Here is a 26,199-nt window from a genome sequence, read left to right on the forward strand (position 1 = left end):
CCTGAATGGACAAGATGCAGTTCCACTTCTTCGCCCTCCTCGCCCTCCCTTTCCTCTCCTCCGCGATACCCCAGCGTGCGCCACGACCAGCAGCGAACCCAACCGTGACCATCGCCTCCGGCGTCGTCGTCGGCACAGCCACCAAAGTCTCCAACCAGCCCACCGTCACTGGCCTCGCAAACGCCTACCTAGGCGTCCCCTTCGCCAAAAGCCCACCCCTACGCTTCGCACCGCCGGAAGCCCCGAAAGCGTGGTCGAAACCCCTCCACGCCCAAAAGAACCCGCCAGCCTGTCTGCAACAATTCCTCCCCGGCAACGACGGCGAGCGAGAGAAGACGTTCTTCAACAATCCTGGACTTCCCCCGCCGCCGGAGAGTGAGGATTGCTTGTACCTGAACGTCTTCGCGCCGCAGGATGCGAGTCCCAACAATTTGAAGCCCGTGTTGTTCTGGACGTTTGGGGGAAATCTGCAGATCGGCACGGCGAGTCTGGCGTACTATAATGGGAGTTCGTATGCGGTCAATCATGATGTTGTGGTTGTGGCGGTGAATTATCGAACGAACAGTAAGTCGTCTTTCGCTCTCTCGCTCAAATGGCCGGGGGAATGTCTATTTGTGTATTTGATCGCTGATATGAGCAGTGTTTGGCTTCTCCAACTCCCCCGAAATCCCCAAAAACCAGCAGAACTCCGGCTTCCTCGACATCCGCTTCGGGCTGCAATGGGTCCAAGACAACATCAAGAAGTTCGGCGGCGATCCGACGAAAGTTACCATCTTTGGTGAGAGCGCGGGAGGGAATTGCGCCAAACAGCTCCTCGCTCAGCCTCCTTCTCCGTTACCGTTCCGAGCTGCGATCATGGAGTCTGAAGCCACGGCTGCGACGGGGAATGGCCTCGTGAGCTACAACGTGGTTGCCGCCAAGTTTGGCTGTGCACTAAGTCTGTCGCCTCTAAATTGTCTGAGGAAGGTCGATGGGAAGGCGATTCAAACCTTCATCACGGATAACGCCCTGAACTTCTTCCCGGTGAACGACAATACGAACGTCGGGTATAACTCGTTGCCGTCGATTTTGTCGGGCCAGTTTGCGAATGTGCCGATTTTGATGGGGACGAACAAAAATGAGGGCACTGTCTTTGCCGAGATTTTCGGTTTGGGGAGTGATCTGGATATTATCAGCGACATTCTCCAACCATTGGGAATCCCGCTTTTGGATAGCGTCAAGGACAAGCTGATATCCACATACCTCGCCGGCGGCGTAGCCAATACATCATCCGCCCTGGTCTCGCAGTACGTCCCTATATCCCCTAACTCCCATCCATACTGACTTCACCCCCCAGAATCATAACCGACGCATTCTTCACCTGCCCCGCCTCATCCCTCTCAACCGCCATCTCCACCGGCCCAAACAACTCCCCGATCTGGCGCTACCGCTACGACGCCTCCTTCCCCAACACCGCGACCTTCCCCAACAGTGGAGCCTACCACTCGTCCGAAATCCCCTCGGTCTGGGGCACATACAGTCTGAACGGCGCGACGAAGACGCAGCAGGAGTTGAGCAAATATCTGCAGGGTGTTTGGAGTGGGTTTGCGAAGAATCCGGGGGCTGGGCCGGGGTGGCCGAAGTTGGGGAGTAATGGGGGAAAGGAGTTGGGGGTTCTTGGGGGAGGGAATAGGCCGACTGGGGAGGAGACGAGGAGTTTGAGTGAGGCGGATTATCCTTGTGTTGTGCTTGGGCCGGTGTTGATTGCGGCTGGGATGGCGTATTAGGATGGGGTATTGGGATGACTGACGATTAAAGTGGGTACGTTTTGCCTGCATGTGATGAATACGAAATACGTACTTATGTCAATGAGCACACTACAGTCAATAACATCAACTCATACAGTCATTCTCATTTAAGGAGCGTCCAAACCTCAAAGCCCGGCCAACCACAACTCGTCCCCTTGCCTTCAAACCCCCATCTACTTCGGCGGCAAAACCGTCCCATTAGGATACGTAACCTGAATCCCCGTATCCAGTCCCCAAGCAATACTATCAAACTCCAGAAACAGCTTCTCAACCTGTAACTGCGGGCCCTTGCGCTTCAAATGGAAAAGATTGAAGCCCGCCGCAGGGTGCTTGGCGCTCCCGATGCCCGTGAAGACCCAGTACCAGACGATCCGGTCGCAGGTGACGATGACCTCGAGGGTCTTGATGCCGCTGAAGGCCGGCGCTTGTGTGACGCCTTGGATCCAGGCATCTTTGAACGGAGCGGCGATGCCCAGTGGCGCGCTGAGCTATGAGTTAGTGGTTAGTGCGGTTGTGAGTGAATGGATAGGGTGATGAGGTCTTTACGGGCAAGCCTTGGAGAGACAGGATGGAGTTGGAGTACTCGACGAAGTCGTCCGCGATGATCTTTTGGGCGGTAGCGGCGTAGTTTGGATCGGTTCTGCCGAGGACGCCGATGAACTTCTGAAGGAAGTTTTGGCCTTCCTGTTGCGAGACGCATTTGCCTCCGCCATAGGAGGGTGGTGGGTTGTTGTTGGTGGCGGCAGCGGATGCTGTGCATAGCATGGCGAGGGCTGTGGTGAGGATAGTGATCTTCATGATGATGGGGACGACAAAGGACTTCCAAAACGCCTGGGCTCGATCTGAGGTCAGAGTGAAGATGTGAGCAATCACGGATGTACAAACTCGTCTTTATGTACCTGCTCATCCATGCAGGAAGGCTTACATCTATTCAGCTCGCATGGATGACCATTTGGGTAAACTCAAGCCATGTTCGGGTCTACTCAGCCATCTGAAGCCGCAGGCGGATTCTAGCTGCGCTCCAATATGTGTCTTACCAAAGAATGGTAGCCACAGAATCAGTCCAGACAGATCCACGTTCTCGTGTCGTGCATCAAGAAATTAGACGGAGCAGGTCGCTTTGCCTTGCCATGAGCTGACGTTGGAATACAGCTCGCGAAACCAGGTCTTCCCCTGTCGCACAGCTCGGATTTGGCTGTATTGGCGTCCATGACGAGCTTGATGGATTGGGCTGATCCTGGTTTATATCGCCAAAGTAGGCAATGTCTTTGAGTTCGACGTGGTCCAGCAGAGTCGGCTGCAGGAGTTGGTCTTACGTGCATTTCGTGGGACGACCCCTGACGTCTGCTTTTTCGCGATTCAGGCTGCGTTTCAGCCATTGATCAATGTCCAGATGCGATGCGGTCTTTCCAGATCCAGATGATGTAGGATCTGGCGGCGGTCTCAAACTTCGCCCCGTGTAGTATCAACTATAAAAATAGTTGTAGTAAATAAATCTAGGAGATTACTATGGTATAAGGGTAGCAGAAGCGACACGAATTGTTTGTAACAGGCGGCAATATCGCGAGAAGTACAATGTATTGCCGTGTATATATATACCAATGTACTTTTCTTTACCTCTATTGAATGCCAGGTCATTATCTCCCACTTCTGTCTCTCGTCAGTATCCGCCGAGCCTTTTCTCGTTCTGTTGAACCAAGTCAGCAAACAAACCTCGTCGACAGCAGGACGTGAAAACGGCTCACCTTCGTCAAAGGGTACAAACTCATGCAACGCTGTTCCAGGCATTACAATGGGCAAGATTGGAACTTTCTGATCGACTTTCACTTCCAACAGCGCGGGGGCGTCTCCAGTCTCGAAAAGAAGCCAATGCAATTTCTCCCGTAACTCGTCAATCGTCTCTACTCTATCAGCCTGTACTCCCACGGCATCGCCGAACTTGACGAAGTCGGCGTTGGCGCCGTGCGTGTGTGCGTAGCGATCGTTGAAAAACATTTGCTGCGAATGTGTAACCATGCCTGGCGCAAAAGTCAGCCTCCGAGAGAAAATACTTCAGCTGCGTCGGTGGGTTTCAAAACATGCCTTGCTCGTCGTTATTGAGAATCAAAACCTTGACACCAATGCCATGGCACTTGGCCGTGGTGAGTTCTGTCATGGTCATGGCGAAGCTGGAATCTCCATCTACATCAATCACCAGAGCTTCAGGTCGGGCGACCTTGGCGCCGATGGCAGCAGGCAGGCCGAAACCCATCGTTCCTAGCCCACCAGAGGTAATCATCGAACGGGGATGCCGCCATCGGTAGTGCTGGTTTGGGGATTGTCAGCGATTGCGTTATGCCGATGCAGCTTGCATGTCACTGACCTGAGCCGCAAACATCTGGTGAGCACCAACACCAGTTGCAATGACCGTCTCGTGTTTGACATCCGACGTCAAATCATCGAGCACCGAGATGACAGTCTGTGGCTTAACGATTCCGCTCGCGCCCTCCTTTTCATATGCCCAAGGATACTTGGCTTTCCACCCATCGATCTGTTGCAACCATTCAGCTCTGGCCTCCCTCGGCACCTCATCCACAAGCTTTACAAATTCAGAAAGATTTTGAACTACATCGCCTCGAATCAACTCAGTGGCCTCTACAATCTTGTTCATGTTATGTTCCCAGATCTCGAAATGGACAATGCCTCCACGGCCCTCGGCTGCAGCCTTGTGTGCGTTTGGAGCGAAGCCGGACAGCTTTCGCGTGATGCGATCGTCAAAGCGGGCGCCGAGTGCCAGTATTAGATCGGCCTCCTGCATAGCCATGTTGGCGTAGCATGAGCCGTGCATGCCTAGCATGTGCAGAGCCTTAGGATCTTCCTCGTCGTATGCACCTAGACCTAGTAGCGTTGTGGTGACTGGGATCTGTGCGATTTGGGAGAGGCGGTTGAGGAGTAAAGGTCCGTCGGGATGGGAGAGTATGCCCTGGCCTGCATATATCACTGGCTTTTGGGATTGGTTGAGTAGATATGCGGCACGATTCAAGCTATCCGTGAGTGCATGCCGCTCAAGCAGAGACTCCAGGGGCTTTCGTTTCCTACTTTGGCGTAACAGGGGTATAGACTTCTCGAGGACGGAGGCTGTGACATTCTTGGGAAGATCAACAAGCACAGGGCCTGGTCTTCCTGTCGTGGCAACCTGGAATGCTTCGTCGATGCAGCGTGGTAGCTCATCGACGGTCTGAGGCTGCACACACCATTTCGTGCACGCTCTGGCGAGTCCCATGACGTCTGCCTCCTGAAACGAGTCCTTTCCAAGATCTGACGTCGGTACCTGACCGCAGAAGGCGATCATTGGCGTGCCGTCCATGAGGGCGTCTTGGAGGGGTGTGATGAGGTTCGTGGCTCCAGGGCCAGATGTGACCACTACGATTCCAGGTTTACCGCACGCTCGGGCATAGCTAAACGAAGACACGATTGATTGTTAGCACCGGTTCATGGTATGGACGCAGAGCGCCTTCTCACCCTTCAGCCACTGGTCGCTTGTCAGTCGCTTTTCAGCACCCGAGTGGAACTGTGCGTGACATGAACTCACTGTGGCCTGCACCTTGCTCGTGTTTGACCAAGGCAAAGTCTATGACCTGTACTTCGTAGTAAGCCGCAGCTGTGCTGCTGTATCTCACGGACACTAACTCACGGGGGATTCGTGAAGAGCGTCAAACACGGGCAAGATCTTCGACTTTATCAACACCACGCAAGGAACATGATTGTTTGGGCAGCCTTTCGCCGGGACATGTGCTCACCGCGCCTCCTGGATAGCCAACTGTGAATGACCGACCATCAGTCCATCACATCCGGCCAGTGCAGAAGAGCGTGAGGCAGGATACACACAAATATGCTTGACGCCATGTTTCAACATCATCTCGTGAAAGATCTGGCCTCCAGTCATTCCCACGTAGGCATGATCCAGCGGCAACGCCTCCTCCTCTTTCTCCACATGTTTGGTCGTAAGCAGTGAGTATAGGTAATAGCGCTTATGTGCTGGGGAGGAGTATGTCTGCTCTATGGAGATAAGGGAGAGGAGGTGTGGTCGAGTTTCGATTGAAGGAGCTGCCAATAAACTTTATTGCCACGTGATGCTCAGCCGCTCGGAGAATTTGCTTGATCCGCGCCGAGCGAAGATCAGCATTTTCTGTGCGACCAAGTTGTCTTTAGACTTCACCTCGTCAAATATCAACAAACTCCTTACCTCCTCCAAGTACACGACGGCAAGAATTGATATATGACCTTTTGTCTTGATGACATTGATGACTGCTTCTAATTTCGGCCTGCAGGCCGAGGAGGCTAGATCAAGCGCCACAAACACGAGTGCAGCAGCGTGTTTCCCAAAACGTGAAGCACCAGACGCTTCCAGCAGAGCATCCGCTGCCACGCACCTATCATGGCCCTCCTCCTCTCTGTTGCAGCATCGCGGCGCTCAGATGGCCCAGAATGCGTCTTTATGCCATGCATCGCCATGCCCTGCGAAGGAGCAGAGTCCCACTCATAGTGGCCTCGACGAATGCCACCTCTCGTGTTGCAAAAGCTCTCCTCTCCGCGGTACAGTTCTTTTTCATCTTCTCATGCCTGTCATTTTGGTACTTCGTACACATCATGCGTTTCGTGTATCTGGCACCCTTTTTGGGGGCGGTGTCTGCTAACACCATCCTGCTCACAAACCGTGCCGCTCAGAGTTGGAACTATCAAGGCTGTTATCTAGATAACACTAGCCAGCGAACTCTGACTCACAGTTCTGGTCGAGATTTCAACGATCAAACGGTTGAGATGTGTACGGGTTATTGCCAGGCGAATGGCTTCAATTACGCTGGTCTAGAATATGGGTCGGTCCACAACCTCAAAGTGAGACCGCACAATCTGATTATTTCCACAGCCAAGAATGTTGGTGTGACTACCAGCTATCTGGAGCGACGCAAGAGCCTGACTCGGATTGCTCTATGCCCTGTACTGGCAACTCGTCTGAGATATGCGGCAACGGCAATAGATTGAGCGTTTATTACAATGGTAACACATATACTGGACCATCAACGAATCCCGGACCTCCTGGCTGGACGTACCTCGCATGCTACACTGACAGCGGCAATGCGAGGACGTTGCGGACTTCTCAAGGCGTCAGTGCAGGAGCAGATAACCTGACGATCGCCGAGTGCACTGATGCCTGCAAGTCGGCTGGTTATGGCATGGCTGGTGTTGAATATGCTCGTGAATGCTGGTGCGATGATGCTATCCAAAACGGTGCTACAGTCGCACAGAGCGGTTGCGACATGACCTGTACTGGGAACTCGACCGAATACTGTGGTGGCTCAAATCGCATCAACGTCTACCAAGTGGCAAACGCTTCTGGGCCTGGAGATGGAGGGGCTCCCACAGGCTGGGCCGCCCTGGGATGCTATACAGACAACGCAGGTTCCCGCACACTAGAGTCCTCGCCTGGTGTCGCTGGCGGATCTTCGAATATGACTGTCAAAGGATGTCTCAACGCCTGTAGCAGCCAAGGCTACTTGTATGGCGGCCTCGAATATGCACAGGAATGCTTCTGCGGCAACTCGCTTCAAAATGGAGGCGCATGTGCTTCAGATCAAAAGAGCTGCTATCAGCCTTGCAAAGGTAATAGCGCTGAAATCTGTGGAGGTCCCAACCGTCTCAACATGTACTATTCCGGTCCCGATACAGCTGTTTCAGCATGCTCAGCATCAAGCTCGACTACTTCATCATCGCCTGCTGTCACGAGCAGCAGCACAAGTACGGCCAGCGCTACCTCAACGACACTTTCGACACTTACTACAACGAGCACGACGTCGGTGTCTTCATCGAGTTCAAGCATTTCCAGCTCAACAAGTACGATCCTGACAAGTTCATCGAGTACGCCCAGCTCGTCCAGTACAAGCTCAACGACCACAAGCACTTCTAGCTCCCAGATATCGTCGAGTACATCCAGCTCATCAACTTCTTCATCAACATTAATCGTCACAACGACGTCGACAATATCATCCACGACAACGTCCTCCAGGACATCAACATCAACATCTCCAGCATCAACAGTCTGTCCAAGCTTCTGGTCAAACGTCGTTTCCGACCTAGCACCCCAAATGCGAATCGATGGACAGTGTACAAATCTGGCAAGAGCGGCCATCAGATACGCTTTCCACGACGCAGCAACCTACTCCTCCAAACTCCCGACTTACGCCCCAGCTTCCGGAGGCGCAGATGGCTCCCTACTCCTCTCAGCCAACGAAATCAACCGCACAGACAATGATGGTCTACACGACTATCATGGAACCATCAAGCAAAAGCTCGCAGACTACCAAGCTGCAGGCTACGCCATCGGCGCCGCAGACCTTATCCAAGTCGCCGGCGCACTAGGAGTCAAAGCCTGTCCAGGAGGCCAAATCGGTCGAGTCCTCGTAGGACGCACCGACACCACAACTGCCGCACCAGACGGCCTCCTACCACAAGCCTTCGGCCCCGGCTCCGACCACGACACAATCTTCCAGCTCTTCAGCGACAAAGGCTTCACCGCACGAGATCTCGCAGCTCTCTTGGGCGCCCACAGCACTTCGATCGCCAACTTCGAAGCCGCGAACGGGATTCCCGTGGGAACCCCTCAAGACGACACTCCCGGTCTATGGGACGTGTCATACTACAACGAGACCTACTACCCCGTATCCGGCATGGCGCGGTTCGATAGCGATATCAATTTGAGTCAGAATGTTAGTAGTGCGGTGGGAAAGCAGTTCAAGAGTTTTGTGGGCCAGCAGGGGGCTTGGGGAGCGAGCTTTTCGAGTGCCTACCAGGCGTTGAGTCTGTTGGGGATTTCCAGTAGGGCGCAGAGGACGATGCAGGATTGTTCGATTTTGGTGGCGAATGCTTTCCCTAGCTGAATGGAGGGAAAGCAAAAGATGGATTTGGCAATTCTTGCGTTTTTCATCGCTGTTAGCGTGGCGTTGTGGTAGATTGGGCATTGAGAGCATGAATTTGATGTGTAGGTACGTCTAGACTTGTTTACTTGATTCATAACGCTCCTGTGAAACACAACCATGAAACACGCTTCGGGGTATCTATCTTCATCACGTAAGCCCAAACCCAGACCCAAAAGCAAAAGCGAAAGAGAGAGACACGATGAGCATCTCCCATGTCACGTATACCCAGAACCTCAAACCCGCTACTGAGGAATCGAATCCAAATACCCCAACAACCCCCTCTTCAAAGCCTTCCTACTCTCCAAATTCCTCACCACCAAGTCTCCCATTCTCCACCCCTCTCGATTAATCCGATCCCCCTTCCTCCATCCAAGTCCTCTCAGCAACTCCAAAATCCCCACGACTTCCTCAACTTTATCTTTCCCAGTCCAACTGAGCCATCGCTCACTCACGAGCCACAAAGGCGGGGCGGAGTTCTTATGCTTCTTGTCCGAGACGGCGAGGAGGTCTGCGCCGTGAGAGTGCAGGAGACGGATCATCTGGGCGTGTTGAGCGCCGACGGCGAGGTGCATAGGCAGGACGCCGTGCAGGTTCTTGCCAGCGGCGGACTTTGCTGTGCAGGAGATTTTGGCGAGCGATGGGTCGTGGGCTAGGAGGAGTGTGGCGGTTTGGAGGTCGTTGGCTAGGGCGGCGATATGGAGGGCTGGAGCGACGGGGCGGATTGGTGGTGAGGAAGAGAGGATTTGGGAGACTTTTTGAACGTCGGAGCTGCGGATGGCTTGTTCGAGGCTGCGGTCGAGAAATTCGTTATCGTGGGATCTGAGATCCAGGGCGTTGAGCCATTCGGTGAGTTTGGCCTGGGGGACGGTGGGTGGTGCTTGCGGTTTGGCCTTGTCCTTGCCGTCTGCCTTTGGTGGATTGTTGACTGGTTGTTTCGCCTGCGTCTTCATCGTCCAGATGGGTAACAACTCGGTGGCCGGCTCAGACAAGATATACGGTTCGTTCCTGGGGTTGCCTCCAGCTTGCAACGGCTTCAGCTTCGAATACGCCTCCTTCAATACATCTCTCACCGCGGGGTCGCGAATGGCTTCCCTCAGTAGACTTGCTCCTCTCTGGCCTTGCAACTCGACCAACCTGGCAGACAATGCAGCAGACTGGTATCGGCGGTTGTCTGTCGATTGGAGGTATTGCCATCGAATCTCGTTCGAATGTTTGCAAGTATTTTGTGCATCCTGAACATTGTCTTGGCCAATGTAGACTTGAGCAAGAAGATGCTGGGCATGAGCGAGGTTCAGCATCTCCTCTCGACTGCTCGCATTGGAGAAGGTCGCTTGTACAAAGCTCGACAGGGATCTCTCAGAGGCAGCCAGGTCGTTGACATACGCTCCAGAAATTGCCATCTGATAACGTAGCTTCGTGTTGTCGAACAGTGGCCTTCGAGCAGCTGGTAGCGATAGAATGCTGTTCTGAGCTTCTTTCAACAGCGTCAGAGCACCAGCGAAGTCATAAGCATTGAACTTCTCAGTGCCCCTGACGAGTTGACGTCGAATGAGATCCTCAAAGTCGCTATCTGGTTGGTTCTGTCGGTTCTTTTCAGCTTCCTGACCAGTCTTGAAGCCTTTCTCGTATTGTCGTTTGGCATCAACTTTGGCAGCCTGGAGGTCATTGTTCAGAGCTCGAAGTGTGGCAAGCTGCTTCTTGATGGTGTCTTCTTGAAGCTTGACCTTCTCCAGAAGCGCCTGCTCTCGTTGCTGTGTATCGAGACGGGACTGATGTTCGACTGTGAGCTTTTGACGAAGGTCTTTGACATCTTGATCCTTTCGACGGAATCGACTGGATAGTTGTGGGAGACGGTTGAGCACATCCAGAAGGCCGTCTGAAAGGCTCCATTTTCCGGCGGTCTCAAGGGTTCTCTGGGCATCTCTGACGAGTATCTGGCATCTCGCGATACTATACTCGGGGTCGTCGTTCTGCATGCTTGCTAAGTCTCTCTCAAAATGCAAGAGGGTTGGTTGTCGATTGTTGATTTTATCGTTGTCGTAGACTTGATCGATTGTTCGAATCCAAAACAATGTGTCTCGAACAAATAACAGTTTCTCTTGAAACAGAAACGAAACCTAGACTCTTTTATAAAATAAAACCGCCGCCCTCGTACTGGCGGCCATATCGATAGGTTTCCATGAGGCCGGCTGCCTGAGGCGGCCCCTAGCTCAGCAAGCAGCTGACACCGGTTTGGGGGCCAAGCCGCCCATTCTCACAGCTCCAGCTTTGTGGCGAAGCACCTCACCTGGTGCGAGGCCGCACCTTTCTGCCTTGTGGCTCCCTGGTCTTTGGTGTGTACTCCGCCCATGATTGTTTGCTCGTTGACGTCTTCTTGGCGGCTTTGTGTAATGAAGCCGTCAGCACTGCCCGTTTTGGTGTGTAGAGGTTGCGTGGCCACTTGTGTTTCCATTCTGTATACAACCTGTCGCGAGGACTGGGCGGCTTTGTCTCGCGTTGTGGTCGATGTTTGGCCTGCTCTCTACATACATTGCGCCATTGCCAGTGCTGAGTCCGTCGTCAGCATCGTCCACTCGAGACACAGACTCCAAGCCACTCTAAAGCAGCATCACGTTCACCGGCGCAGGTGACAGTCGCCCGGCAGCACTTCCTTGTGGGCCAAAAAGATACTCCGTCCGCCGGTCTTGCCGCGAGCATCCCTCACTGACCTACTGCTGTACGTAGCAGAGCCGGCAGCGCTGAGCGTAAAGCGGCAAGGCGAGAACAAAGAACTGCTTGAAGCACAAGAAAAGTCGTCACCTCTAGTCCCATGTCTAGCCCATGCCATGTACACGTGGATTGCAATAGTCTCCAGAGCCGTCGTTGCTTGTCAGGGCCGCTCAAGCACCTCTCGCCTCAACAATGAATTTTTCCAGTCCAGTCGCATGTTTGTCCTATCCGTCGGTCTTGTCTGGCTCGGACACCTCTTCATCAGCACTGTGACTGCCATCCCCCTCTTCTACCACAGGTTCGAGGCATGCTCCTTTGCCACTCAACGTGTCCTTCCATTGAAGGCCATCTGGTCCGAAGTTCGTCTCAATAACAATTTCGTCATCAACTCCAATCAAGGGGAACATTCTCCCCTCTGCCACGATCTTCCCGTTGCGCGTAAACCACACGATACCATCCTGCGAATCGAAACCTGCCCCTACCGTGTCTCCGACACCATAACGGTGCTGCCAGTCATCACTTGTGCCGAACTCAATGTCACCATTGCACCACTTGAGACCGTCGTCTCCATGATACGCCCAAGATTTTGCAGAATGCGCAAGATTCGATGGTCGAAAGCCTGGGAATCGAAACTGAGATGCATCGTGCGTGCAGAAGCCAATCGCCACGATCGGGTGCTCATTTGGCTGTGATGGGGTCATCGCTTTCAGCGTCATTTCGAAGTAGTAGCGCTCGAGACCTGGCGGGAGTGGCCTTTCCGTGGACAGGCAGAACTTGCTGAGTTCAGTATTGCTCACTACCAGTCCGTCGCCTGAAAGTGTCGTGCCATCTCTACCACCGATCCAGCGAGTCGGCAAGGCATTGACCCAGGCAGTCTGCCGGCGCAGAAAGTCTTCAGCTTCAGTCCGCTTGAATCGCTTCGCCAAAGCCAACGGACTCCACCCAAAACGATCGAAGGATGTAAGATCCGCACCATGGGCTCGCAAACAACGTAAAACTTTTGTGCTTCCACAAATTGCTGCCGTTGCTGCCGTTGCTGCCAGTTCTGTATCCCGCACCGCCGATTCAGGGCTGTCCATGATCAGATGTACGGCGATGTCCTCAAGAGGTTCACTCGGGGTCGAAGCTAGCAGTTCGTGGCAAATCTTAAGTGCAGTCTTTCCATCACGATCTGGCAGGGAAGCATCTCCACCATGGCTCAGTAAAGCAGCTACAGTGTCAGCGTACTTGTTGCTGACTGCTTGGTGGAGCGCAGTTCGGCAATACTTCACATCCGATCTGTTGATAAGGGACGCTTTTGACTCGCTTTCTGAGCCGAGTGATTGCAGGAGAATATCGACGACATCCGTCAGTCCTCGCGCGGCTGCTTGGCGGATTGGCGTTTGCCCAAAGGTTGTTGCCTTGTTGATCTCGACTCCATCCATGCCGCTGCTTTGCAAAACCTGGAGAATCTGCATCGCGGTCTCGCTGCTGTCACTGAGACAGCTATAGAACAAGGGAGTCCTTTCGTGGTTGTCTATGGTGTGCGGACGGACTCCCGCCTCAAGAAGGAGATCGATGCAGTCCCGGTGCCCACCTCGGGCAGCAGTGTGCATTGCCGTTCTTCCAAAGGAATCGGGGTCATTGACATCGTTGTTGTTTCTGAGCAACACTTTCACCACCTCTGCCTCGCCCCACAAGCATGCTAGCTGCAAAGGCCGTGTTGAGTCATTGTCTTCAACGTTCACAGAGGCTCCATGTTCAAATACGAAAGCCTCCAGCAGCTTGATTGGCACGCTGGAACGCATTAGTAACACGTGTAGTGCAGTTTGACCATTAGCATTTCTTGCATCAATGTTTGGCTTTCGCTTTGGGTCATCAGAGCAAATCAGGCAGCGAAGTGCTTCGGGGTCCTCGCCGCTGCTCATAAAGCTGTGCAGAGGATAGTCTTGTTCCCATTGTGCACATGGAATAGTGGGATCCGCACCGTGCCGTATGAATGCCTCGATTGTCGCCAGATGAGGACTCGATAACAACCACGAGCTGAAAGATGCCAGCTTTGTAGTCTCCAAATTCGGGTCGACGCCCTTGCCCAGCAGTAACTCCAGCACACCAAGGTCATTTGTCCCTTTGCCAGCAGCTTGCAGAGAATTTCGACCACAAGAGAGCTCATTGGGGTCTACATTATGCACTTCCATAAGATGCTCGGCCCAAGATGTGATTCCAAGAAATGCGGCGACGTGGAGAGGCTTCCACGGTTCCGGCTGAGTCTCAATCTCGCTACGTGTGAAGACTCGGTGTTGCCAACGGATGAAGGCAGCTTCATGGTCGGTGGTAAACTTATCCAGTTCGTCCCAGATAGTCTGCCAATTGGGTTCAGACTGGCGTTTCTCTTTGGTCCATAATTTTTGGGCCTCGAGCAGGTGCTCGTACCAATAGTCTATCTCATATCGGCTGTCCAGCCAGTCATAGGAAGAGTAGTTCATTCCTCCATATTGACCGTACTCAGATGAGTCTACATCATCGCTCCCATCAACGACTGAGTCCTCGTCACCGGCATCCTCGTCCTCAGAGGATGCTGGCGCCTGCTGGCTTTCGCTAAGTTCGTCTACATCTGCGCTGGTCTGTTCCGCATCTTGAACTGGAATTGCTTCATCGCCCGCTTTTTGGGGGATAAGTTTTGCAGTGAGTCCACTTCGATCATTGGCTTCTTGTACGCTCAGCCCTTGGTCCATGACCCCGGAGCCTTCTGCGTCAAGCCCTTGAACACTCGGCCGACGAGAAGAGGCTGTAGTTGAGCAGATAGGCTGTTCATCCGGTTCGGGTCCTGCTGCCAAACCAAAACGTTCTTGAAATAGACGACTGTTGAGATGTTGAAGGCATCTGAGGGTAAGATCGACCTGCCACTCTGCCTCATCGATGACGAGTGAGTGCTCGGCGTGTATCATGCTTTTACATTTGGCGCATATGCTGTCTTTCTCAACCAAAGGACTCTCTCCGCGGGGCTGACAAAAGGACATAATCGCTTCAGCGTCGGTCAGGCGAACAGATGCCGCCTCTTTTGTCGTATCGACGACGAGAAAAGGTCTTGTGGCGTTCTTCAATTGGTCAATCTGAAGCTTCGTCGGCTCCGATCTCGCGACGGGCCCTTCCTCTGATGGCTGCAAGTAAATTCCTGTAAAGAAATCAAAGATTTCATCCACTCTTATGGGACTCTTAGCATGGAGTGTTAGAGATAGCGCTGCCCGTAGGAGCTCGAGCGAGCCTGGATCCAAGCCTTGAATGAACCTCGCATATGACACACTTGCAGTCTCCGGGAGGTTGTCAATGTGAGCCAAGAGCGAGCCTTGGTATGGTTGGTGGATGTGAGGTATTGCAACTTGCATGAGATACTTGAAGTTCGACTTTGCTTTCTTCAGGATTCTTCCTTTTGCTTCTTCAAGAATTTCAACTGGCAAGTTGGGAATGCTGTCCATGGCTCTGTCAAGACAATCCATAAGATCTGCACTGTTGTCGATTTCCAAGGTTGCGAGGCCCAGAGGATACAAGTACACGTCTTCCATCATATCGTCGTAGAAGCGTGAGGTTGGTCCACAAGCTACAACAATTCTGATGTGCGGCCATCCCGCAGGGAGGCCTCGGACCTGTTGGGCCAGCTCGGTCTGGTCCGCTGGAGTCAAGTTATCGATGCTGTCAATCAAAACATATATCATGTCGATTCGACCGATGGGAACACGTGCTGTTCGAGACAATGTTGTCAATGAAGTTACGTCGTCCTTCTTGGCCGTCATTATGGATTTGCTCTCCGCTTTCTGCGTATTGTGGCCGGACTTGGAATCCTTTTCGGTCTTGGAAATGCGCGTTGAGTCCATGGCCCTGGTCAAAAGTTCTGCATCCTCATCATTTGCAGCGATGTGGTGAATATGCCTCAAGAGTTGAACCATGAGGGTGCTCAACTGGTATGCCAGGCCTTTACTTAGCTGCTCACCAGATTCAGTCCTGGTGCCAGACGTGGAGAGAACAAGTTGACTCGACCTGACTTCGTTCGAAAGGTGACTGCTCAAGGCTGAGGTATACGTCGTCTTGCCAGAGCCTGCGAAGTATCAGCCAGTCTCTTCTGGGATGGAATAAGGTTCTGCATGCCCTCTTTTCCAACAAGCATCAAGATATGTGGTTCGAACACATCCGCCCTCCACTTGAGGAACCTTTCATCTTCAATGATCGTCCTGCCGAATCCATCTTCGGTCTCTCCGTCAATACCTGCATAGGGCTCGGTTGAAGGATTCAGACTCTTCATCAATTGGTCGTAGCGAGCCTCAGCAAGCTCCCAAGGCGTCTTAGGCTTGATGTTCTCTTTGATTGCCCTCACAATTTCCTCTTTGTTGGTATCAGATCGAGCTAGTAGGCGCATCTCAGTCTCCCCAAGTTTGCTCAACATTTCTTCCTGGCCTTCTCGCAGCCGACTTGCTGTTTCCGCGAAGCTGTTCACATTTTGCAGATCCTTTTTAAGCCCTTGGACAACGTTCCCGAGACCAGCGAATTTGTCAAACACCTTCTCCTGGAAAGCCCCGTCAGTATACTCGATAACCTTGTTCTTCAAATTGATCATCGCTTCCAGGCGGGACTGAAAGTCTTGTCTCTCAACCCCGAAGAAGTCCTTGATAGCGTGACCGAGCATGTCTCTTCTGCGGGCTCTGACGTGCTTCTTCACGGTATAGCAGAAGATCAAAGTAGCAGAATATGCATCCTTCATGTTGGAGAAAAGGGCGTCCATGAAAGCGGTTTTCGCAGCTCCAGCCTTTCCGCGATTGTCGTACATCTTGTCGTAGTGTGGTATGATCGTCATAATTTCAGTCACAGTAGTAAGACCGATCCCAAACAACTTGTACAGCTCGTAGTTTTCCTGGATAGCGCCAAGAGTCAATTTCACAACCATCCACGCCATGCCAACTACAATGGTTAGCAAAGCACGGACAAGATCCTCATGCTTCGACCGTACCTGACTCGGCACCGCCCTTTGCAGCGAGATCTCCAATGTCGATGGCGCGCTGAATGTTACCAAGAATGTTCGAAATTCATTCCTTGGGAATAGGACCCAGATCGCGTTCGTACTTGCCGTCTGTGCCTTCTTTCAGTTCCACGGCGGTCTGCTTCACGGCTTCCGGGCATTCTCGTTCTCGCAGGAAGTTGTTCAAGACCTCTCGATCTCTGTCTTTCTGTGGCTTGACGGTATCGCGGAATTGCCTCAAAGCCTCCTGATACAGAGCGCTGGCCATTGTCCTTGTAACGTAATGGTGTATTGCAAGATGACGACCGCGGCTCTCACGATGTATGAAAAGTCCGTCTCCAAGCGAAGCCAGCTCCTGTGCTACATCTGCACGGGTGGGATGTGTCATGCATCTCAGCCTCGATATTGCGTCTGAGCACCATACTTTGGACTGGTGCTTAAGCGAATGGTCACTCGCTTGCAGGGGTTCGCTGGCGTCAATGTCGAATTTGGAAATGCTGAACCGCCGGTCACTCTCGAAGGGACCACATTTTCGAAGTGATCAGACGCTGTACTGTATTTTTGGCGCTGCCGAGAGTTCGTGATTCCTGCAAGTTCAACTGATCAGACCAGACGAGGTACCCGAACCAAGCCAAGAGCTTATTATAGGTCCTCCGCAGAATGTGCGAAGATGCAGTACTCCACTTATCCTCCAACGGACTGAAAAGTCGTGTACTTTTCTTGGGATGTTCGCTTGAAAGCCCTACTCCACCATGCTGAGGTGTTCCCCTTGGAGACAAGCGCCTCTGCAAGTCTTATTAACCGATCCAGGTCGCGGCGGTGGGTAGAGTGGTGCCGATGCACTGCCGGAGGGGGATCGTTAAGCATATTCACTCTCCCATCTTCAAACAATCCTAACGAATCTCTTCTCCTGAACCGTCGGAGGAGATAGAAAACTGTCGACAAACTCCACACTCGCACGATATCTCCAATGCAACAGGGCATACGCATCTCTATCTTTCATTTTCCGGAGCAACATGACATTGTAGTAAGAGTACCTTGTGGACTTAGACTGGTCGAATGCAACCAGTATGTCGCCCTTCCCGGCCAAAGGTGCATCCGGGAATTCGACTTTGACTCGTGCTTCTGCTCGGTTGTACTCGCCATTCACGACGGTCTCGATCAGACGGAAGCTGTCCTTCGTTGACTTGGCGATGGTGCCTATGAAGTAGACGCAGCAGGTGATGGAATCGTCTTTGCGATTAAAGCGAACATCGGAGGGATGACCTGTTGGGAATTTGCTTGGTGACGAGGATGGTTCTATGGGCGCGAATAGTCTGAAGCCTTTCCGCAGGTCAAGGGCCCATGTTGGCAAATCTTCAAGGTCACTATCAGTGGCCAGAGTGGGTTTGGTGACGATCCAAGATAATCCGAGGCGATGATTTCGTTGCAACTGTCTGTCGGCCTGCAGGTTTTGCAGGAGCATCTCGAACATGCCGTGTCGAATAAGCTGTCTGGAGAAGGCAGTATACACCGCAGCTGTTGACAAGTTGTAGTCTGGTTGCAACCCACAGTTAGGACACAAGCTGGTCAAGGCGAAAACAATGTCTCGTGGATCCGAGCATGCCAGCGGCGAGGTGTTGGCTACAATCTCATGGAAAGGCACAACTTTGCCTTCTCTCTCGGCGTCTTGCCGCATTTCGAGCATGCGCAGCGTACTTTGGAAGATTCTCAGGGAATCCCCAACGTCGGAAGGATGTTCCATGCACTCGTTGATTAGATCCAAGAGGCTTTACAGACAAGCAGCAACGGCCCTCATCGAAAATCGTTGGGATCCCCAGTAAACCACACACCTCTCGCATGGTAAATCTCCTGAACAATCCAGCGTCGAGAGAAGTACCGCGTTTTCAGAAGTGCACAGAATGCCTCTGCCATCTCCGTGACCTATGTCCTCCGGCTTTTATCGTTCTCAATCTTGTAAACGTCAAGAAACCCTCGACCTTTGAGATCCGTTGTCCAAGTGCCCTTTCGCCGGAGCTCACAAAGATCCAGTATCCCACCATCCGAGACTGAGAACGCATGTCGTTGCTCACACCTCGCCTTCTGGGTTTTCCCTAGACAACTCAGCACGCACATGGCCTCTTCGTCACCTCCTTCTCCAAGCCATGCAAAGACCCCTTTCGCACTGGCATAGATCCGACTCATCTGGGCAACCTGCTCGTTTCGCTCCGGAATGTCGGCTTGATTGATGCAGACGGCGTCGATCCATAAGCGAACCGGTCGGTCAGGTCCGAAGATCCTGCGGAGGCCAAGCAAGAGGTTTTGCGTGACTGCCACTCTGAGCTCGCCGATATAGATTGTATGGCTCTTGGAGCTGTCTCCATCAGGCATTGCCCAACTGTATGATAAGGCAATATAGCCATCGCGGTCGCTGTGTTCGAGATTATGGTCGTCGAGAAGGCAAAAAAAGGTGTCCTGATTGTCAACGACCTCGCGAGAGTAGATAGTCAGGAGTCGGATCCAGCCAGGTCCAGGAAGAGGTGTGTACTGATATCCTGACCGTTGATCCATAGTGGATGCACTGCCGTGTGTAGCCCTTTGTCGCTGAGCGTTCTGTCACAGCTTGGTGTTCCGCTTGAAGCCAAATTATTCGAAGTTGCACAGGAAGCGTTATCCAGTTCTTAAAGCTTTCCTCCCCAGCATATCATACTGAAGGGAGAATACACAGCAAAGAGGCGCTGCAAGCAGCCACAACATCAAGCGACCAATCGAGGCCTCTACCACAGAGTGGTGGTCAGGTGGGGTGGATGTATGCGGGCGTCGAGCATGAAAGCGCCACAGCAAGCCAACGCCGCCAACTTCGCCTCCTTCTGCAGAGCTGTTGGTGGAGGCGACGCTGACCAGCTAGGCATTTACAGTCTACATTCGCAATGGTACATTTGTTAGAAAATTCGCACTGCTGTCGATTCCCGGTCTGGGAGGAGCATCTTGTGCCCATCCAGCTCCAAGCGTATGCGTCGGTTCCAATGTAACAGCCGATAGCTTCCAAGTCGAAACGTCCTCCGCAGTAATAAAACATCACGGCACTCGGCCTGCGAGTGCTCGAACGCGAAGAGCACATCGCCTGGTCTGCCCAAGACGGGGTACGGGAAGAAAGTCTTGGCTATATTCATGTTACGGATGCATGTTCGGGGTCTCCAGGCCCGGTGAGTTCCCAACCAGAGGTAGTTTCCCTCGATCTTGTATATCACCCCAATGCGATGAACGTTGCAGCTCAGAGAGTTGTCCGGGTTGACCACGGCCACAAGGGGTTCTTTGTGATGTCTTCTCAGGCCCCTTCGAACGTCCAGCACCCAGCTAGGCAGGTCGGTGCGTTCGGGTGAGCGAGATCCTCCCTCGTCGTTGGTTGCTACTCCGTGGCGGAGGTGTAGATTGAGGTCCTGGATCGTGTCGAGGAGCATCCCGAAATGTCCAGATTGAACAACGTAACGCGAAAACGTGATACGTACGTCCGTGTATGACAGATTGTAGTCAGGCTGTATGCCGCAAGTCGGACTCAGGCTTGTCAGAGCGAAAACGATGTCGCGCGGATCCGAGCATTTCAGGCCGGTGGATTGAGCAACGACGTCGTAGAACGGGACGTTTTGGTTTTCCAGCTTGACTTTCGTCCGGAGCTCGAGGATATCAAGGGAAGGGAACACTTGGACATGCGCGTTTTGCCATCCCACATTATATAGTGTTTGCAGGAGACCTTGATAGCCGGATATGAGCGACGCCATAGAGAGTTGGCTGGAACCCTAGAGGAAGCGCAAGTGTCTCGCATAGAACAGCTCTTGCACGACCCAGCGACGATTGAAGTATCGTCGGTTCAAGACACCGTTCACGCATGTAGCAAGCTCAAGGGCGTAGGACCGCAGTGGGAAAGCGTCAGGATCGAGGTCGTTGCGCGACGTTTCTTTTTCGTGTCGAAACTCGCACAAACCGATCACTTTGCCGTCGGACGCTTTGAAGGTATGTATGGTGGAAGTCTTGAGGTCGCATGAATTCGACCCAAGGCAATCTAGGATGCGGAAGGCTTGTAAGTCTTCCTCCGCCCCAAGCCAAGCGATGACTTCCGCCGCGCTGGCATAAATACTGCTCATTCGAGAGACTTGTTCATTCCGCTCTTCGATATCCTCTTGGCTGATGCATATCGCATCGACCCAAAGGCGAACCGCACCATATGACTGCCGTACCTGAAGCATAGCTTCGAAAAGGTTCTGAGTCACAAGGAGCCGCCGTCCATCAACTACCACGGATCGTGATTTGGAATCGTCTCCGTTGGCCATAGCCCAGCTGTACGACAGGGCTATGAAGGCGTCGTCGCCATTATTCAACTGCTGGTTCTCCATTGCACACAAAAGAGACCCTCCATCGCGGCCCTGGTCGGCGTGTAAGAGCCTGACAATTCGAATCCAATCGGACCCCGGAAGGGGGTACATCGCCGTATACCGATGATGTTACTGGCGAGGCTCGTGGCTTCAATCGACGGACAAAGTGTAGTGAAAATCCGCAATTCAGCTGGCGACAGTCCATCGGCGGTCTTCAGATCTGCAGAGGTCGGCGTGGTTGCACAATTCTCGGTAGGGCTGAAGTCAGGAATGACAGCAAAATATAGGGAGCTCGTGTGTTTGCACATGGCTGTGCCCGCTGCAGCTACCCTGCTAGCCTTATCTCACGAGTCCACCGAAGACAAGACAGACAAACTGCAAAAACGTCAGCCACGCTCCCATGCCACTCATCCTCCCCTCCAAGCCCCCTCAAAAACCATACCACAGCATACAACTCACCTAAACCCTGAACCCCAGAAAAGAGGGCCACAAGAACAAAAATAATTCCAATCGATCTATCTATACAATACCCTACAAACTCGGCCCACTCTCCATCTCCCTCCACCGTCCCTCCTCATCCCACCTCCCAGCCTTACTATAATCCCCCACTCGACTCCCCGCCATGTATCCGAATCGAAAATACTCGGGCAGGATTCTCTTCCTCTCTGCACCAACTTCCTCCGTCCCTTCTCCAACATCCACGCTCTCGTCTTCTTCACTCTGCCCTCTCTTCGGAACATGCCGATTCCAAGTCCACTCAAACCTCTGTCCCTCGCCATCGTTGTCGTCCCAATAAGCCCCATCATCACCATACCCCCTGAATCGCTCAACGTCGTTGACGAGGACGCTGATGCCATCATACAAAACCTCGTTCTTCGCATCGTAGGCCGGTAGAGAGCCCATATCAAACGTGATGTTTCGCACTCCGCCGATATTCAAAACTTCCACCGCAGGGAAAATGGTGTTCTGCTGCGCGCCCTTCAGCAAACTCGCCGGCGTCTCGAGGATACTCGCGAATCCCCACCGCGCGACGCCGTTGATGAAGAGGCCTAGAAGGAGGCCTTGATAGATTAGACTGGGGCGGTTCTGGAAACTCGTGCCGGGGATGAGGAGTAAACCCAGGATGTAATGGTGGATGCGGAGGTTCAAGCCGGGGATTATGAGCATGATGAGGAGGGTGAGGACGAAGAGGCCGTAGATGGCGAGGTAGCGCGGCATGCGGCCTTCGACGCGGAAAGACCAGGCCTGGCCGAGGGCGATGAAGATCAGGGCGAGGATGATGGTCACGAGGGCGGGGACGGCGCCGGGTTGGGCTTTGATGTCGTGGGGCGTGAGGCGTTGGATGGGGATGCGGTCGAAGGTGTAGTTGTTCAGGGAGCCGACCCAGGCGGCGCCGAGCCAGAGGATGGTTTTCTCGACTTGCGCGGTGAGGTTCGTGAGGGAGCGTTTGACGGTGTATTTGTACGTGACCCACGCGCAGAAGCACGCAGGGAGGAAGCGGCCGAAGGCGATGCTCAGGAGGCCGTAGTAGGTCGTGTTCGCTGGGGGATCTGATACCAGCGCGACGTGGAAGAACAGTGCCACGAACAGACTCCAGAAATGGACCCCTGGGTCTGTCGTGCAAAGACTCAGCAACGCCGTGAAGAACACCGAAGGGACCAGCGTCGGCCACCGCAAATCCTGACACTGCGCCCTGGTCCCCTTCAGAAACCCAAACGTATGCGGGAAATAGCTGTCGAAGCCCACACTCTCAATCCCATGCCTCTTACTCCCCTTCAAATCCGCCTGCTCCCCCGTCAGACTCAAAACACCACAACCCCCTTCCACATCCTTAATAAACCCCGAATGCACCGCACTCGCACAGACAAAACTATCCCCACGATAAACCGCATTCTCCACCAACTCCTCCTCAAACCCCGTCTTGTCCTCTTCCATCGGGCCCCCAACCACCAGCGGCTTATATACAACCTCCTGATCCCCCACCGCATGTGGATTCTGCAGCAGCGTCTTATGACAATCCGCCGGACAGCGAAACGCCAACGTCGCATTCGTGAACGGCCGGCACTGATCCCCGTTCAACCCACAGCCATTCCCGTCGTTCCAGTACCGCGCACTGCAGCTCAGGCGCACGGGCGTGCCATACCCGGGGATCTGCGCCGCGAACGAGCTCTTCCAGAGCATGAGCGAGAAGACGAAGAGCCAGCTCGCATACAGCAGGATGAGCAGCCAGAATCTCTGTCTCCGCTTCGGCGCGTAGCGATCCAGCAATGCGATGGGCGCGTGCTGGATATTCGGGAATATAGGCGTGATTTTGTAGATTCGGGGCGGATTGGGTCCTTTAACCCACTCGACCGTCTTGCTCCAAGCGTCTTTCAATCGAGAGGGTATCCGTTCGCTCACCCTCTCTTGCCATGTCGCTCTCCCTCCTCCCGCTGCTCCTCGTCCCGACAACCCATCGAATTCCGTCAGAGGGGCGTCGGCATTGTCGCTCCCATCTTCGTCCGAGTCGTCGCGGTAGCGCGAGGGGAAGCCATGGCCGTGGCTTTCGAGGATGGCGTTCTCTTCGTCGTAGTCGGTGTCGACAGGTTTGGGGGTGTTGTTTGGAGCTGCCATGGTTGATTCCCTGAACGAGCTGTGGTCGTTCTAGCTCCGCCTAATCTCCGCCCCGCCAATGGTTGGGTGCTGGGTTGCGCCTGGGTTGTGAAGCTGCTACGAGACAAGGGCCATGTCGATGAATGTGTAGAACGAGTGAATGATCAATGCCATCAATATCCAACAGGTCAGTGAAGGCTAAGGAGTTGTACGAGGCGACGCTATGAAATGCGCATCATCCGATGGAGCCGATGAACAGAGGCGAATCCTTCAAGAACGTGTGGGGCCAGCGATTCGACGTCAAGCAAACCTGGTAAGGTATACCATAAACTCTTTGATACATTTGCGATTCAAGTATCCTGTACGTATCATTCATCATCTATGTACTGCGGAAACATCTAATGTGAAAACCACACTGCCGTATCTTCAGATCTCTGATGCATCAAAAAACACAAGCCGAAACAAAATGCCCAAAAACGAATAACAATGAACCCCCCAACTCTCATTCTTCCCTTCTTCCATGCCATGCAACAACAATCAAATGAACTTGAACCTCTTCGCAAGCGTCACGCAAGTGATGCCCAGAAAGAGCACCACCCCTACAATCCCAAACCACCAGCCCAAGTTATCGCCATCCTGACCAGGAACTCGGACGTTCATACCGAAGAGACCGGCGATCAGGTTCATTGGAACAAGTACGGTAGCCAGGACAGTGATCTTTCCGAGAAGTTCGTTAGCTCGCGAACCTTGCTCGGTGTGTTGAAGCGTAATCTGGGTCAGGTGGTTCGTATGGCTTCGGCTGAGCATCTTCTCGAAGTGGCCCAGATTGGACATCATGGTGACGATATGATCCTGAACGTCGCTGAGGTAAAGACCAACATCGCCGCGGGGAGCGATGGAGTATGCCTCGTTGCACTTCTTCGCAAAGGACTTGATGACGTCCGCCTTGCCTCCGATCAGCCTCGTCAAAGCCATGATCTTCTTCCGGCATTCGCCAATCTGCTTAAGCATTTGTCGCGAATCTTCGAAGCGCGCAGTGAAAACCGAATCCTCGATAGCGTCGGTTTCAATCTCGAGCTCGCGGAGGACAGGTCCAAAAGAGTCGACGATCTCGTCAATCAAGGCGTAACAGACCCAGTCTGCGGAAAGATTGACATAATCTCGAAGACGTCCAATACGCTTGCGAACAGTCGCAGCATGGTTGTTTTGGCAGAACGAGAATGTGAGGAGGCCCTCTCGGAAGACCACGGCGTAGATGTTGATCGGCTCGAGATAGTCGTCGCTGGTCTTGTCCAGAGCATAGAACCCCCGGAAACAGAGGAAGTAGTAGCTCTTGAACAGCTCAACCTTCTCGCGAGTCTCCTGCGTGGTGATATCCTCCCTCGTTAAAGGATGGACACGAAAAGCTGAGCAGATGGCGAAAATCTCCTCTTCTGATGGATTGAGCATGTCAAGCCACCATACACCACCCTCTGGACCAAGCTCGAAAAGATCACGGAAGCTCTCGCCTGGCATCAGAAGGCCGCCGAGCTCTGGAGCGTGGATCGTCTCGTCAATCTCCGAAGAGAAGAAAGTCCAGCGATTAACTTGCTCGGAGTTGCTCGGCACTCGTCGAAGGTCGTCGGACGACTCGCTGGCACCTGTCTTCTCGTCGTCGGTCTGAGTGCCGTGCTTTTCGATGTCGGGAAAGTAGCCTTGCGTTTGGCTGTTGTGGCGAGCATCCAGGAAGACTCTCTGTTCCTCATTCTGCTTCGTGAAGTGCGGCATGAACGGGTGAGCAACAGGTGTCTTGGTGTGAGTCTGCGAGACGAATTCCTCGAGATCCTCAAAATCGATCGTGTACGTGTTCGGTGGCTCCTCTGGCGGGAAGCAGACATCAGCTTGAACTGAGCTACGTCGAGATGCACCATCGGATCGAAGGTTTGGCGCTGGCGCAACGAGCGATGCGTTCTCCTTCTCTTCGGTGAAGGTCGGGCGACGTCGAGGGTGCGTGCGATGGGTGCCATTCGAGTTGGTTCGGTGCAGCGACAAGTTCTCCGCAGATGGTGCCTTGCTGTTGACGGTACCAGATCGTCCTCTCTTCGCAGGCGCAAAAGCGTCAACAGAGTTGGGTGGAGAAGTAGAACGATCAGAACTTTGTTGTGAATGGATTGACTCTGCATCTCCCTCCTTCCGTGGGTGCACTGGTCGACGCAACTGACTGCGTCGTGGAGGAAGAGGGCTCGACGACTCGGCAGTCTCACGCCTCACTCGGTGCCAGTCCTCATCAGCAGAGCGCAGCCTCGTGGAACGCGCCGAGTTCTTGCTCCTGACGCTCGCTCCATCGTCAATCGCTTGCTCATAGAAGTCGCGGGCTTGTGAACCGTGCGATGCAGGGTGGTCGGTCGGTGGCACATTCAAGGTCGGTCGCTGTGGTCGCTCACCATCAACAAGACTGGCCAGTGTCCCACGACGTCCAGTAAGTTGCGCATCGTTGAGTGGTGGCAAGCTCTCTGCTTGGAAGCGATGGTCGTCCAAGTCCGGCTCCGGGGTGGAGTATCTGGTCTGCGACCGCTCGGATCGTGGTGTGAATGCCATTGCGTCGGTCGTTCTCGTCTATAATGTCGCTGTATGTGGCGTATATTCTTTTCTTTCCCGGTGGACTGATGAGCGGCACTCGTGGCACGCCGGTCCAAAGTCTATGCTTGGCTCAAACGCTCCCACGCGGAGTCGTCTCTACTCTCTCGCAACCTTTTCCTGAGGCCCGCAAATTAACCCATCGGTTATGAATATTCTATTCCTGCCTGCGCCGGATAGTTCCAGTCGCAACTGATCTCTCGAGG

General features: G+C 53.4%; 11 protein-coding genes across 11 annotated transcripts; 3 read left to right on the forward strand and 8 right to left on the reverse strand.

Moving 5' to 3' along the window:
* Window positions 1–14: 14 nt before the first annotated feature.
* On the forward strand, window positions 15–1,766 carry M409DRAFT_18862 (uncharacterized protein; the record flags this gene model as incomplete). Its single annotated transcript, XM_033804680.1, has 3 exons — window positions 15–564; window positions 641–1,286; window positions 1,337–1,766. The coding sequence occupies 3 exons, from the start codon at window positions 15–17 to the stop codon at window positions 1,764–1,766; spliced, it is 1,626 nt and encodes a 541-aa protein (XP_033671779.1).
* A 194-nt stretch (window positions 1,767–1,960) lies between these two features.
* Window positions 1,961–2,585, reverse strand: M409DRAFT_18863 (uncharacterized protein; the record flags this gene model as incomplete). The annotated part of the gene is made up of 2 exons (XM_033804681.1): window positions 1,961–2,275; window positions 2,334–2,585. The coding sequence occupies 2 exons, from the start codon at window positions 2,583–2,585 to the stop codon at window positions 1,961–1,963; spliced, it is 567 nt and encodes a 188-aa protein (XP_033671780.1).
* Window positions 2,586–3,424: 839 nt separating this feature from the next.
* M409DRAFT_63927 (uncharacterized protein) lies at window positions 3,425–5,712 on the reverse strand (the record flags this gene model as incomplete). Its single annotated transcript, XM_033815832.1, has 8 exons — window positions 3,425–3,474; window positions 3,533–3,805; window positions 3,870–4,092; window positions 4,150–5,213; window positions 5,359–5,404; window positions 5,461–5,496; window positions 5,567–5,586; window positions 5,655–5,712. 8 exons carry the CDS (start codon window positions 5,710–5,712, stop codon window positions 3,425–3,427), a joined length of 1,770 nt encoding a protein of 589 aa, XP_033671781.1.
* Window positions 5,713–6,416: 704 nt separating this feature from the next.
* On the forward strand, window positions 6,417–7,483 carry M409DRAFT_35857 (uncharacterized protein; the record flags this gene model as incomplete). Its single annotated transcript, XM_033810459.1, has 2 exons — window positions 6,417–6,643; window positions 6,694–7,483. Coding segments are annotated over 2 exons (1,017 nt in total), but the record flags the coding sequence as incomplete, so codon positions are not given.
* Window positions 7,484–7,909: 426 nt separating this feature from the next.
* Window positions 7,910–8,701, forward strand: M409DRAFT_63928 (class II peroxidase; the record flags this gene model as incomplete). Its single annotated transcript, XM_033815833.1, has 1 exon — window positions 7,910–8,701. The coding sequence occupies one exon, from the start codon at window positions 7,910–7,912 to the stop codon at window positions 8,699–8,701; it is 792 nt and encodes a 263-aa protein (XP_033671783.1).
* Window positions 8,702–8,982: 281 nt separating this feature from the next.
* Window positions 8,983–10,716, reverse strand: M409DRAFT_18867 (uncharacterized protein; the record flags this gene model as incomplete). Its single annotated transcript, XM_033804682.1, has 1 exon — window positions 8,983–10,716. The coding sequence occupies one exon, from the start codon at window positions 10,714–10,716 to the stop codon at window positions 8,983–8,985; it is 1,734 nt and encodes a 577-aa protein (XP_033671784.1).
* Window positions 10,717–17,319: 6,603 nt separating this feature from the next.
* On the reverse strand, window positions 17,320–18,114 carry M409DRAFT_51142 (uncharacterized protein; the record flags this gene model as incomplete). Its single annotated transcript, XM_033811724.1, has 1 exon — window positions 17,320–18,114. The coding sequence occupies one exon, from the start codon at window positions 18,112–18,114 to the stop codon at window positions 17,320–17,322; it is 795 nt and encodes a 264-aa protein (XP_033671785.1).
* A 245-nt stretch (window positions 18,115–18,359) lies between these two features.
* Window positions 18,360–18,986, reverse strand: M409DRAFT_18870 (uncharacterized protein; the record flags this gene model as incomplete). Its single annotated transcript, XM_033804683.1, has 1 exon — window positions 18,360–18,986. The coding sequence occupies one exon, from the start codon at window positions 18,984–18,986 to the stop codon at window positions 18,360–18,362; it is 627 nt and encodes a 208-aa protein (XP_033671786.1).
* Window positions 18,987–20,212: 1,226 nt separating this feature from the next.
* M409DRAFT_18871 (uncharacterized protein) lies at window positions 20,213–20,806 on the reverse strand (the record flags this gene model as incomplete). The annotated part of the gene is made up of 1 exon (XM_033804684.1): window positions 20,213–20,806. The coding sequence occupies one exon, from the start codon at window positions 20,804–20,806 to the stop codon at window positions 20,213–20,215; it is 594 nt and encodes a 197-aa protein (XP_033671787.1).
* Window positions 20,807–21,316: 510 nt separating this feature from the next.
* M409DRAFT_63929 (uncharacterized protein) lies at window positions 21,317–23,720 on the reverse strand (the record flags this gene model as incomplete). Its single annotated transcript, XM_033815834.1, has 2 exons — window positions 21,317–23,280; window positions 23,702–23,720. 2 exons carry the CDS (start codon window positions 23,718–23,720, stop codon window positions 21,317–21,319), a joined length of 1,983 nt encoding a protein of 660 aa, XP_033671788.1.
* Window positions 23,721–23,914: 194 nt separating this feature from the next.
* M409DRAFT_51144 (uncharacterized protein) lies at window positions 23,915–25,954 on the reverse strand (the record flags this gene model as incomplete). Its single annotated transcript, XM_033811725.1, has 1 exon — window positions 23,915–25,954. One exon carries the CDS (start codon window positions 25,952–25,954, stop codon window positions 23,915–23,917), a length of 2,040 nt encoding a protein of 679 aa, XP_033671789.1.
* Between the last annotated feature and the right edge of the window lie 245 nt (window positions 25,955–26,199).

Source organism: Zasmidium cellare, assembly GCF_010093935.1.
Source record: "Zasmidium cellare ATCC 36951 unplaced genomic scaffold M409scaffold_6, whole genome shotgun sequence".
Lineage (NCBI taxonomy): Eukaryota > Fungi > Ascomycota > Dothideomycetes > Mycosphaerellales > Mycosphaerellaceae > Zasmidium > Zasmidium cellare.